This window comes from Xenopus laevis, chromosome 3S, assembly GCF_017654675.1.
Source record: "Xenopus laevis strain J_2021 chromosome 3S, Xenopus_laevis_v10.1, whole genome shotgun sequence".
In the NCBI taxonomy this organism is placed as follows: Eukaryota; Metazoa; Chordata; class Amphibia; order Anura; family Pipidae; genus Xenopus; species Xenopus laevis.
The window spans coordinates 83,881,720-83,896,115 of NC_054376.1; the positions used below are offsets into that span (position 1 = coordinate 83,881,720).

The 14,396-nt window shown below is 36.9% G+C and overlaps 1 protein-coding gene across 2 annotated transcripts in view; it reads left to right on the forward strand.

Moving 5' to 3' along the window:
* Positions 1–14,396, forward strand: part of tmem117.S (transmembrane protein 117 S homeolog) — a 75,835-nt gene that overhangs the window by 58,275 nt on the left and 3,164 nt on the right. For both annotated transcript variants that reach the window (XM_018254485.2, NM_001096969.1), the window contains exon 7: positions 13,737–13,866. In XM_018254485.2, the coding sequence (XP_018109974.1) occupies positions 13,737–13,866 (130 nt within the window). The remainder of the gene's footprint in view (positions 1–13,736; positions 13,867–14,396) is intronic.

Here is a 14,396-nt window from a genome sequence, read left to right on the forward strand (position 1 = left end):
TTTGTGGGTACCCAACCTGATCCAGGCCTCTACCTCACTCAGATTTTTAAAATATTGGTCTGTAGAAAGTATAATACCAATTTGGGTAAATACCTTAAGATATTTGTCATGGACTGACCTAAATGTGTAGGCATTGCATGACCATAAGGTGCACATTACTTAACATTAACTGAATGCAGATCGCATTAAACTGTTTTGAACTGAATCAGGCATAGCACCAAAATTATGTGATTTATAACAGACTGAGTTGATTAGGCAAGTCAGAAAATCCTGTTAGCCAAGGACTGCACCAGTCTGTACTTTCAGTCTGTTCCTGATGGTGATTTATTGCCCTTGACCATTGAGCCAGAGGACTGAGGAGAGTGTCTGCACCTCCACCTGGGTGGTTGAGTTGGGTTAAAATTTGCTTGTGTGGAGACCAAGCCAAGCAAGTAGATCTGTAACTCTATTTCCTGTTTTAGCCGGTTTGTTATTGCTATCAATGCATTTTGTTCCTTTATTAACCATCCTATAAGTGCATAATATAATCATTTAGCCTTACTTGGCTTGCTTTCTTTTCCTATAGAATGTATCAACATAATGTATTGCATAGGAAGTTACTGTATATGTATATACAGTATATGTATGTACATGTACTTGTATGTGACAATGTATTTATTAATATGTAGTTTAAGTGCTCAAAAAAATTTAAATAATACAATTTATAAATTTTTTATAAAAAGGAAAAATCCCCCCTGTAAGAGCCATTAAGCAAAGAAATAAAAATCAAAAGAGAGATGGCAGTAAGGGTGAAGGAAAAACAAGCACATCAAGGGCACTCAAAATAAGGAGCCTGAGGCCTGGGGGAAGAAATCATTCAAATCTGAAAATGTAGTAGTGTTTTTATAATACTGAAAATTATGAGTCCCAAATGTGTGCTTTTCTTTATTATTCTCAGGGGTAACGCATTATATAGACTTTAATTGGATTTTTATAACATAAAAAATAGACTAATTATAATGTGTGCGTATATTGCAAGTGGTTAATGCATGAGTATGCAAAATTGCTGATTATTATATTACGTGTATTGCAATATATTTTTTATAGAGGTTTGTAAAAATGATATTAGCTTTTCAATTTGCTTTGAATGAATATAATAAATAAAACTAGAGGTGATCTTATGCCTTGCTAGAGCTTGCAGATTACACACTGTTACTTTAATGAACTTGTATTTTTTTTCCAAGAGTAATTATTGCAAACAAGGATTTCACATTAATTATAAATGTGTTTAAATACTACTGGCACTAATTTTAGTCCTTTTTTCTTTATGTAAAGAAATAATTTGTTACTAGATATGTTTGTGGAAACCAGCCAACTTGTTTGCAATTAATTACAATTACAAAAAACAACACCTTCCACTCAAGTAAATTCCCATTTCTATTTTCCAATGTAATTCCATAGCACATTTATATAGAAGTATAAGTTGAGATAGATTTTACTGTTATTCCTATTTTCTTTTTTTTGTATTATTTATCTCTTTGACAGACCTTCCACTATTTATAATTTAGTCTGCTATTTAAACCAGTGCCTGGTTCCTGTGGTATTTGTGATCTTCCTGGGCAGATACTGTATCTTAAATGCTGAACAGATAGTTAATTCAAAAACCTTAGCACAGTTGCTATAGTTCTTAGAATAGCCATATCTGCCTCATTGTAAATGTTAATTATATGCTTAAATTCATCCTTTCTATTTTCTGTATATAGGGCTGTGACCTTTCTCATGGTGCCAAAATATTGGTCAAATAAGCAATAATGTTTGGTCAAAAGTTCTGTAAGTGATATATTGTCTGTTGTTACTGGTATATCTTTCTTATATTGGAACCCAACTCATAAGCATAAATAGTGAAGTGCCACTATCTGTTTATCTTTTCTATAAAAAAAAAAGTTAGTCTATCTATCTATCTATCTATCATCTATTTTAGTCCATGAGCTTCATTATATGGCACTTTCTTGCTTTATAAAAATAACTCCTGTAACTCATTGTTAAAATAACATTTACAGGGTCCTGTACCATTTTACTTAAGAAAACCTTTGTTAGTTAGGATTGTGCCTACTGTATGTGAAAGCCAGCTTTCTCTAATTAAATCCTGTGAAAAAAAGCTGTCTGTTTCTTAATAAAACTTAAAGTAGTTACGTTTCTATTATCCTCTAAAACTTTTCCGAAAAATGATGTTAAATAATGCCATTTTTTAATGCTTTTTTACCGACTGCACTTTATTCTTTCTTTAGAAAAATCAATTACTTTTCCAGCAATATTGTTTGTACTGTGAGTCTTTGTAATGTCAAGTTTTAACTTTTTACAGAATTAAGTTTGATGTTTTTCCTTACAAAATGTAAAAAAAAAGTAGCATTCCTGTATTGAGAGAAAATCCTTACAGGCAGCACATTGTGTACACTACTGATGTTTTAAATAACTTTCTCTTCATTTTTCAACTTTACACTTCTGGTTTTTCTCAGCATAGTCTTAACCTTTGTCCACAGAATATTTTAGGTATTCTGTGGACAAACTTACATTACATTTTTCCTGTCAAAAAAAGCTGGCGCCATGTGTACTGATGGAAGAGCTAGGTTTTTGTGTAACAGCCATTAAAGGGGTTGTTCAACTTTGAGATAACTTTTAATATGATGTAGAGCAGTGATCCCCAACCAGTAGCTCGTGGGAAACATGTTGCTCTCCAACCCCTTGGATGTTGCTCCCAGTGGCCTCAAAGCAGGAGCTTATTTTTGAATTCCAGGCTTGGAGGCAAGTTTTGGCAGCATAAAAACCAGGTGTACTGCCAAACAGAGCCTCAATGTAGGATGACAATCCACATAGGGGCTACCAAATGGCCAATCACAGCACTTATTTGGCAACCCAAGAACGTTTTTCATGCTAGTGTTGCTCCCCTACTCCTTTTACTTCTGAATGTTGCTTTGTGATTTGTCTAAACTGGAAAACTGGGCAGCAAACTGGAAAATTAGGTTCAATGTTGATAAATGCAAGGTTATGCACTTTGGAAAAAATAATATAAATGCAAGTTATACACTAAAGTGTGTTGGGAGTTTCCTTAAATGAGAAGGATCTAGGAGTCTTTGTAGATAACACATTGTCTAATTCTGGGCAGTGTCATTCTGTGGCTACTAAAGCAAATAAAGTTCTGTCTTGCATAAAAAAGGGCATTAACTCAAGGGATGAAAACATAATTATGCCTCTTTATAGGTCCCAGGTGAGGCCTCATCTGGAGTATGCAGTGCAGTTTTGGACTCCAGTCCTTAAGAGGGATATAAATGAGCTGGAGAGAGTGCAGAGACGTGCAACTAAACTGGTTAGAGGGATGGAAGACTTAAATTATGTGGGTAGACTGTCAAGGTTGGGGTTGTTTTCTCCGGAAAAAAGGTGCTTGCGAGGAGACATGATTACACTTTACAAGTACATTAGAGGACATTATAGACAAATAGCAGGGACCCAACGTAGGGGGTTCTTCACAGTCAGGACAGTGAGGTTGTGGAATGCACTGCCGGGTGATGTTGTGATGGCTGATTCAGTTAATGCCTTTAAAAATGGCTTGGATGATTTTTTGGACAGACATAATATCAAAGGCTATTGTGATACTAAGCTCCATAGTTAGTATAGATATAGGTATATAGAATTTAATTAAAAGTAGGGAGGGGTGTGTGTATGGATGCTGGGTTTTCATTTGGAGGGGTTGAACTTGATGGACTTTGTCTTTTTTCAACCCAATTTAACTATGTAACTAACTATGTAACTATATGTTCTAAAGGTTGGGGATCCCTGATGTAGAGAGTGACATTTTGAGACAATTTACAATTGGATTAAATTTTTTAACATTTGTGGTTTTTGAGTTATTTAGCTTTTTATTCAGCAGCTCTTCAATTTTGCATTAGGGTCCATACCCTAGCAACCATGCAATGATTTGAATAAGAGTCTAGAATATGAAAAGGAGAGGCCTGAATAGAAAGATGAGTAATAAAAATTAGCAATAAAAATACATTTGTAGCCTTACAGAGCATTTATTTTTTAGAAGGGGTTAGCGACGCCCATTTGAAATCTGCAAAGAGCCAGAAGAAAAAGGCAAATGACTATAAAACTATAAAAAATAATTAATGAAAACCAATTGAAAAGTTGCTTAGCATTGGTCATTCTATAACATGCTAAAAGTTACTTCAAAGGTAAACCACCCCTTTAAGGGGCAGATTTATCAAAATGTGAGATTAGAGCTCGCCATAGAAAAACTCACCCATGTTCTATTCATTCCTGTGGCATTTTTAGAATCGTATTTATTAATGGAGTTCACCATTTGATAAATCTGCTTTAAAAGATTCCATAGGAATGAATAGAAAGTCAGCAAGTTTTATTGTGGTGAGCTCTAAATTCACATTTGATAAATTTGACCCTTAATCTCAATTATGAACACAGATCATTAATGTGCAAAATGCAATTTTTTGATACAAACTGCCATTCTTTTATTCCCCCCTACAACTGCAATGTAATTGTAGTTGTTCCCCAAGTTGGTAAAATCGAGTGCCAGTTGGGGCAAATGCTATTTGCCTTGTCTTTGTGGTGTCACTTCCTGTGTGTGGTTTTAATAATGTCTTTAGTATCTGATTCATTTGGTGCAAGTCAATTTTAACAACTGGCTCAACCTGCTAAGGAGAACCCTTAAATTACTGCCACGTCCAGGCTGGAGGTAGTTTCTAGAGTTCCCTAGCATCTTTGCATGCACTTAATGCTATTCATTAGCACACAAGCCCAATGGGCTCCCTGAAAGTAGCCACAAGTTACTAGCAGCATGTATGGACGTAAAGTAACTTTGTGAATTGTGTTAAAGGAAAACTATACCCCCCAAACAATGTAGGTCTCTATAAAAAGATATTGCATAAAACAGCTCATATGTAAAATCCTGCTTTATGTAAATAAACCATTTTCATAATAATATACTTTTCTAGTAGTATGTGCCATTGGGTAATCATAAATAGAAAATTGCCATTTTAAAAAATAAGGGCCGCCCCCTGGGATCGTAGGATTCACTGTGTACACAAACATACCAACAAACCATACATGTTAGGTCACATGAGCCAATTAACAGACAGAGTTCTGTCTTTTGCTTCCACACTTCTTCCTGTTACAGTTAGAGTTGTAGTATTTCTGGTCAGGTGATCTCTGAGACAGCACAGAGACCATCACGAAATGGTGGCTCAAGGCAAGAGATGTAAAAGGGCAATATTTACTTAAATATATATTCCAGTTTGGTAAGATTCTTTAATATGCCATTTAATAAGATATGAACTATCTGTTGCTTAAGTGTTCATTTTGGGGGTATAGTTTTCCTTTAATTGTACTATTCAATGAGGTTTATTGCTTTTCTATGCATACATACTGTAGCTATATATCAGTCAAATGCATACTATACAAAGTAAACATTAAGGGGCAAATTCATCAAGGGTCGAATATCGAGGGTTAATTAACCCTCGCTATTCGACTGGGAATGAAAATCCTTCGACTTCGAATATCGAAGTCAAAGGATTTTGCGCAAATGCAAAATCCTTTTTTTCCCCGGACGATCGAAGGAATAATCAAACGATTTCAATCCAACGATCTAAGGATTATCCTTCGACCAAAAAAACTTAGCCAAACCTATGGGGACCTTCCCCATAGGCTAACATTGGGTTCGGTAGCTTTTAGGTGGCGAACTAGGGGGTCGAAGTTTTTTCTTAAAGAGACAGTACTTCGACTATCGAATAGTCGAAAGATTTTTAGTTTGAATCATTCGATTCAAAGTCGTAGTAGAAGGTCGAAGTAGCCCATTCGATGGTCGAAGAATTCTTCACTCGAAGTTAAAGGAAAACTAAACCCCCCAAACAATGTAGGTCTCTAAAAAAAGATATTGCATAAAACAGCTCATATGTAAAATCCTGCTTTATGTAAATAAACCATTTTCATAATAATATACTTTTCTAGTAGTATGTGCCATTGGGTAATCATAAATAGAAAATTGCCATTTTTAAAAATAAGTTCCGCCCCCTGGGATCGTAGGATTCCATGTACTCACAAACATACCAACAAACCATACATGTTAGGTTACATGAGCCAATTAACAGACAGAGTTGTGTCTTTTGCTTCCTCACTTCTTCCTGTTACAGTTAGAGTTGAAGTATTTCTGGTCAGGTGATCTCTGAGACAGTCCAAGTAAACTTTGGAGATCTCTGAGACAGCACAGAGACCATCACGAAATGGTGGCTCAAGGCAAGAGATGTAAAAGGGCAAGATTTACTTAAATATATATTCCAGTTTGGTAAGATTCTTTAATATGTCACTGAATATGATATGAACTATCTGTTGCTTAAGTGTTCATTTTGGGGGTATAGTTTTCCTTTAATGAATTGGCCCCTAAAATTATTTGATAGTACAGTAGAATGCTTAGATTAAATATCCATTTTGTATCAGGTCTGGATTTTTTCAAAGTATGATCACCTACCCTCAATGACAATCCTGCTGCATCTATCCTGCAGTACTATATACATGTTTAAACCTTTAGAGCAACATATTATTTTATTACCATTTATTCCTAGACTCACTCATAGTTGGGGCAACTGTAGAGCCAAGAGTTAAGGACGTGTTTTCTGTTATTTTAGGTTGGGATGGATGTGCATGTCGTAAAACATTTATCATTATTCAGTGAACACCCATATCCATATTTTCATAATGTACTATCTTTTTATAAATATGCACTTCTTCATTATAATAAACAACAGACACCCACTGACTTTGGACCTTTTTATTAAGTTTTTCCAAAACCGTGAATTTAGGAGTACATTGCTCAGCCATTTTTAAATCCTATATCTTTTGGTGGCCAAATAGTCAGTTGTTATCAATCCAGAATATCTTCAAATAATATAATCATTTTGATTAATATACTTATATTCAGAAAAAGAGCTTGCTAGTCATTAGGCCTGAGCTATATATCTTATTTTTCCAACAAAATTCAAATAATCCGTGAATTAATTTGCAGAACTAGGCACAAAGTGGGTGTAAGAACTCACCCTGGGGCGGGGACGCCCGCTGCGCCATCGGAAGGGGACGCCGGTTCCTTAGGGCGTGCACGGCGCGCATCCTCTAGTTTTATAGGCATGATGACGCCAGCGCGCAATGGCGCAAAATTCAAAGATATTTAAAGGGGCCTTTGGTATTTTTTCATTCCCCGTTATAGGTTCTTCTCTAAGAGTGCTTTGCTTGTTTGTATCTTGAATCTGATCCCTGGTTTGACCCGTGCCTGCTTGATTAATCTGTCTTCTGTGATCCTGACCCCTGCTGGTAATCGACTATTCTGAAATCTGTATACTGACCCGTGCCTGTCTGACTTCGATTGTATTCCGCCTGCACTGACCCGCCCTGGTTTTGACTACGCTTTCTGCCTGCTCCTTGAATTGTGACCTTTTGCCCAAAAAACTTTGCTAATGATCGTGCCCCTCTGCTCGTCCAGAACCCTTAGCTTGGCTCCTCTCTTAATAAGACCTGGCGGCATCCAGGTCTCCTCCCGTGGTGAAAGGCGGCTGTTAAAGGCAGAAGAAAGAGCCGAGATCAGCGAGCCTAGCATTGGTTCTGGATTCTGGGTGCCGATCGTGACAGTGGGTGACCATTGCTTTGGCGTTTGTTTGTATACAAACCATATGTTTTAAGATATACTCCCTAAAGTTAATGGTAAAATAACTCATCTTGCACTTCCTCATAGTTGTGCTTGATGCCATTCCCCTGCCTCATATTCCAAATTGAGTGCTGCTGTGCCAAATGATGCAGGGGAATCCTGGAGCTACCGCCACCTCCAAAGCAAGTGGTAGCACCAGGTTTCCCTCAGCGCATACAGATCATTTCTGGTGCTTGGTGTGAGAGTGACATCAGCAGTTTATGTTAAACTGCAAGCACAATTACATTAATTTTGATGCAACAGCTGCAATTGTGTCGAGCAACTCCCCCTAGTTAGTACAACAATGCTGAAATTCTGTATTATGGGAAATAAAAGTAGAAATTACTCTTGAAATTGCATTTGCTTACTGCACTCTGAACCAGTTCTATATAAGGCACTGCTTAAGGTGGCTCCTGTAATGCCTATCCCCCGACCCCCAGTGCTTACCTTTTCTGTGCCGGAGGAGGGTTCAGTGGGGGCCACGTTGCCATTGTGGAGACAGCAGTCGTTCTCTCTCGCACTAGAAGAGCTGCATTTTTACAGAAATTTGGCTCTTATAAGCAGCTTTTATACCCCCTGGTAATTGGTTAGGTGCTGCCGCCTAAGTTTTTCATCTTGCTTCATTGGTGCAGCGCCCAAGTGCACTTGTGGTCGTAAATGATGCCTATTTTGATTGGCACTACAATTTTTGAACAGTAACTGCCATGACATCCCATCACTTGACAGTAAGAGGTGTTTGGAATGGCCCACTATTCACAAGTATTGCTTGAAAACATGCATAATTCCATTTATCAGAAATAACTCATTGGGTTGCATAGTTGCAATTATTGGCAGTTGGTCCTTTTCATTATTAGCCTTAAACTGATGCGTAGAGAGAATTTACAATGCATTAAAGAAATTTAAAACAAATTACATAGACACATCAGCTATAAGTTCAGAGCTGAATGACGACATATTTACCACATCATAACATCACAAAAAAGCCTAGGATTTTTGAAATGTGTTAATGCCTCTGTAATACAATAAACCATGACAGAGATTTAACTGTATAATCTTTTATCAGTTTTTGAACTGTTATTTACTGTTCCAACATAAATGTTCATACATTTCCATTCCTCTGGATAAAATGCAAGAATAATAAACAGTTAATGGAATTAAAAATCATTGGGTTTTATTGGTTTAACCTTTAGGATTTTTTTTTAATAAAGCAAGTATATTTTTTTATATCACTCTATCATTAAATATAGTGAGAATCCATAAATGATGGCACATAATTATATCATTAACCTTTTGCTACTTTTTTTCAAATTTTAACAGGCTAATTAAGATATAAGCGAAAGGAAATTGGGAAATAGCAAAATGGTTTTTTTTGCAACTTATCAATTTAATAACCCCCTGTCAAAGAGGTAAGGCATGCGTATAGAAAACAAAATCAATATTCCCTGCTATTGCTGGGAACTGTTCTGGCATATATTACCTTTGGGATGTTTTACTTTCTGTGTGACTTGCTGGTTTAAGTACAGTGAGATTTTGTAGTTAAGGTAGCATTTGAAGTTGAAAAGCACTTTGCTTACTTCTTCCTTTTTTTACAGTGAAGAATGTTTCTGCCGCTGTGAGACTTACAGTATTTGAACGGCTGCCAAAAGTCTAGAACTAAATGAATCAGGATATAAAAAATTAATATAAAATACTGTATATCATATCTTCATTGAGACACAGTGAGGCACAGTCTCAAATTTAGTACCCAGGTTAAAGTCTTTTAGCATAAAAAACTCCTGTTTTGTAAAATTATGAGCTGCCGATGGAGCAAGGGGCAATGCAGATTATCGCATGGCCTGACCTCGTGTGCTTTGCATGTTGCCTCATATACGGCGGGTTTTCAAGAGGAGCTAAGGAGAGAACACATCAGTAAAAGGTATAGTAGTAAAAGCTTGTATCATTTTCCTTTGTTCATTTGAAGCCAGTCTTTATTATGCAATAAAATATTTTATAGTGAAGTAATTATTTTACTTCTACAGTAAAAAAATTACCCTTTAAACTAGTCAGCTGTAAGTAAAATGGCACACAAACCAGTTACAATTTCTAGTTTATTAAAGCTGGACATAGCTGGCTAATTGGTACTTCCACAGGGTTGTCCCAATATTCCCTCCTAACCATGCTTTACCCATTCTCTGGGGCATGGAGAAAGTTACTACTGCACTAACTGTGCTTCACATCATAGGGTATTTTGCATAAAGTTATCACTGTCTTTACCCTACCATGAATTTTGGGGTAATATAAAGTTCAATTTCTTCATATTATTTCTGATTATTACTTGTGGGTGATTATCTCTGTGTCACCTGTTTTGTATTTTTTACTTTAAAGGCTTTTAGGATGCTTTAATTACTAAACCCTTTTAATTATTTAATAATAATAATAAAAATACAGAAATGCATACATTTGTCAAGTCATGCAAATTTTTTGATTTGACGCTTGAATTGTGCGACTTTTTTGAGTTGTCACCCAAAAAGTCATATTTATCAGATTATCAAACAAAAGCCAGGGCAAGCAGCCACAAAACTATTGAGACTCTTGAAGGTACAAAGCACCAAACACCTAAACAGCAAACAGGACTACAGCTGTCCTTTCAAATTTGATTACTGTGAAGTATTAGCAAAGAACTTGCACTCTAAAGATGACTGATGCAGCACTGATAAAGATGATTCTCTTGGAGAATTTTCTTGCATGTGTAATTAAGCTTGGGATGCCAAGCTTAGTTAATTAATTTATTTTTCCCCAGCTGGGTTTTTATGTTTCTCCATATAATGCTGATTTATGCAACAAAATAATATTAAACTTATATGTTTATACATTGCATATACGTACTTATTAATCTGCCACTTTCACCGAGTGTGATGGAAGCATTCTGCTTATTCTCCATGTCTACAAACAAAGCTAGCCATACATTTTAAGATCCACCTATTTGGTGAGGTCACTAAACAAGCAGAACTCTTCCTGATTTGGCCACCCATGTGCAGTCCTAGTGAGACCCATTAGGTGAGCATCATTGCGCCTCTCCCTACCTGCAAGTGTACAACTGGCTAGTATGAGCTATGTGCTGTGTAACCCTGCTAATACATATTATTGGCTTGATGAAAACCAGGCATGAACCTATAGTACACACAGTACACATGGTCTTCATGAAGCCAAAACTTGACTCCAAGTCAGAAATTCATAAATGATCATCTGCTTTAAGGTCACTGGGAGCAACATCAAATGGGTTGGTGAGCAACATGTTGCTCACAAGCCACTGGTTGGGGATCACTGAATGAGGGCCAGTGGCAGCTTTTTTGGGGGCAGGCCCTTGGGTGTCTATATAATTCTATGGGGGGTGAGAGGTATAGGGCTCATTGTGTTGAAAACCAGAAGCAACACATACCAGAAGTGATGTTACAATGAGGAATGGAAGAGAAGTCCAGGATGTGAAATAATTGCTATGCCAGTGGAATAAAGGCAGATAAGACAGTATAGGATACACAGCTGAGATACTTTAAATACAGTTATAATGGGTACCATTGTGTGCACACAACGGTTCACAGAAATTTAGAAATGGCTAGCTGACTACTTCTATAGAGCTGTGTTGGTATTTGATAACCTAATGTGCTTTGATATAAGTATCTGTATTTAGTCGTCAATGTTATATTTTCTGTTGTTAGTTTCCCTTCAATATATGTCTGGTGGGTCAAGGGCTTAATTTACTAGTTCCAATATCAACACCAGACAAGAAAATGACTTCTCAGTTGTTCCATAGCTCCAGATGGGAAAATATGATCTACACTGTCATGCAGTGATGTTTCTCATTTGTACTGTTGAACCTGCTAAGTGCTGTTTAGGGGAATGCATTTTCCATAAGGAGTATTACAAAACACTTTAGCAGATATGTTCAGATAATTAGATGTATCAAGTAAAGAGAAGATAATCACCATCTATGACTTTTGTGCAAATGAGATGAAGCTTGATCAGGAGCTTTTGGATTATGTTTAGACAGTTACAAAGCTGTATATATGGTTTGTACAAAATGTTTGAATAAGACTTTTATTTATCTATTTTGCTATAGATATCTGTCTGTCTGCCTATCTACAGATGATTAAAGCCACTAAACTGTTCCTATATTTATTCATTGCTTGTCCCAGACAATTTTTGTTTGGTATGCTCCTCTGTGATAAATTACATACCAAAGAACCTGTGCATGTGTCACGGTCGGCACCCTAAACCAGAACTAGTGCCAAGCTCCCTGGTCTCGGCTCGGCTTCACCAGTAGTGTGACCACCTTTGGCTTCGGGAGGAGCACTCAGCGTACTCGGGTGCCACCTGGGCTTTTTGAGAAGAGAAAGGCGAGGAGTTCTGGCAAGCAAAGGGGCACGACAGTAGTTAAAGTCAGTAAGGCCGATGGTGGCGGTACAATAGGATAAGACAGATTCGTGGTCAGACTGGCCGGGTCGAGGCAGGCAGATAGCTAGAATCGTCAGACGGGCAAGGGTCAAAAACAGGGTAATCAATCAGAAGGAATGAGGCAGAATCGGAGTCAAATAACAGGCAGAGGTCAAACCAGAACGTCAATCAGGAGGGTAAAGCAGAATCGAGGTCGGTTTCAGGCAAGGGTCAGGTTCCAGAGATCAGAGTAGTCAAATAACCAGGCAGGGTCAAACACAGGAATCAAAACAGACAAGAAGCTTTTCAGCACAAGGTACAATGCACCAGGAACAAAACCTATCATGGGCAATCACTAAAGAAAAAATGTCCCTTTAAATACTATTTGAATTTCACGCCATTGCGTGCTGATGTAATCACGCCAGTGCGCATGCGCCTATAAAATGCGCACCACCACTAGACCACCAGGGTGAGGATTCGTAACAGCATGATAAAAATGACCTTAGAATATTATCACTTCAAATAAAGAAGGCTCTTCTGATCCTTGTATTGAACTGAAATATATATACAGTATACACCACTCGGTCACTTACAATGCACATGCTAGGGGTTTTAAAGGACCCTCAAGGTCTCTATAAAGATACATTGCTTTAAATACTTTTTTAGTAGTACGTGCCATTGGGTAATCATAAATAGAACAAAAACAGGTGGGAACCTTGTCCCAGGTAGCAGTTTAGTGTTGGAAAGTTCAACTGCCAGACTAATTAATTGACTTGGTGGTAGGGATGAGCAAAATATTTTGCCTAGACTGCCAAGAAAAAAAACACATAGGCTATAATGTATAGTAAAAAAAATGTTGTGGTTTACAAAACATTGCACAGCTTGATGCACATTGACTTCAATGAGTTTGCTGACTATTTTTTGCTGTTCTGCAAACTTTTGGCAAAACGGGTCAGATTTGGCCATTAATAGCCGCATCTGAGTATATTGAAAGCACCTAAATGCTGAAAAGGCAGCATAGGGTGGGATATTGTCACCCCCAGCACACCTCTTGCTTGTATGCCATTCAGGACTACCTACAGTAGGTAGAAGTAGCAGGGGACACAATGCACAACCTATATAGGTATAGATTTTTCTGTGCCTGTCAGAACTGTGCTTTGCACAGTATGCATATTGCATTTGAGCTACTGTAGATTAGTATGGAGTATGTGTTTTCTGTAGGTGCTTTAACGGTGCACTTTTGGACCCATTAGGGCTGCAAAACTTGCACCACTGCTTATAGTATATTAACTGTAATTTCTTTTTAATCTGTAACAATTCCATCACATTTGGGCTCCTATCCCATCAGTTGGAGAACACAGGGATGTCCATAGGTTGTGTGAATCTGGAAGTTAGGCCAATGTTTCTTAGCTTCATAGACTTCATGTCTCTTGAATTAGTTGTAGCAGCTCATATGTAAATGTAAACATATTTGAATTATAATATATCTATTGCACAAGGTAATTAATAGGTATTTTAAAATTCTTAAAAGCAACATAGCATGAAAGAAAAATAATAAAATGCATTCTTAGGAATGATTTATCTTGCAATTTCTGTATTTTTGAAGGACTGGGAATTTCCACACTTTATGGGGGATGTTGATGTTAACCTTCCAGGATTGTCTACTGCTCACTTACAATTCAGAGTTCCATACCTCCATCGGATTTTTAAAGAAGAATATCATATACGTATCACAGGTAGGTATAAATGATAGTAATGGAAGATGCACTAGCTACACATGATACATCTCTCTTATTTGGTGGAGCCTGTGCCATGCCAAAGCAATATTTAAAGGGATGATTCACCCTAAAGTTAACTTTTAGTATGTTAAGGAATGGCCATTTCTCAGCAACTTTTCAACTGGGCTTCATTATTTATTCTTTATAATTTTTACAATATTTCCCTTTTCTTCTGACTCTTTTCCAGCTTTCATATGGGGGGTCACTGACACCATCTAAAAAACAAATGTTAAGCTACATATTTATTGTTAGTGTTACTTATTACTTATTATTCTTCTTTCTATTCAGGCCCTCTCTAGTTACAGTCAGTGCATGGTTGCTAGGGTACTTTGGACCCTAGCAACCAAATTAATGATATTGCACTGGAGAGCTACTGAATAAAAAGCTAAAAAAAACTACAAATAATAAAACATGAAAACAATTGCAAATTTTCACTATTTTTCACTATTTTTTCAGAGAATTAAAAAACCTATAAAATACATGTTATG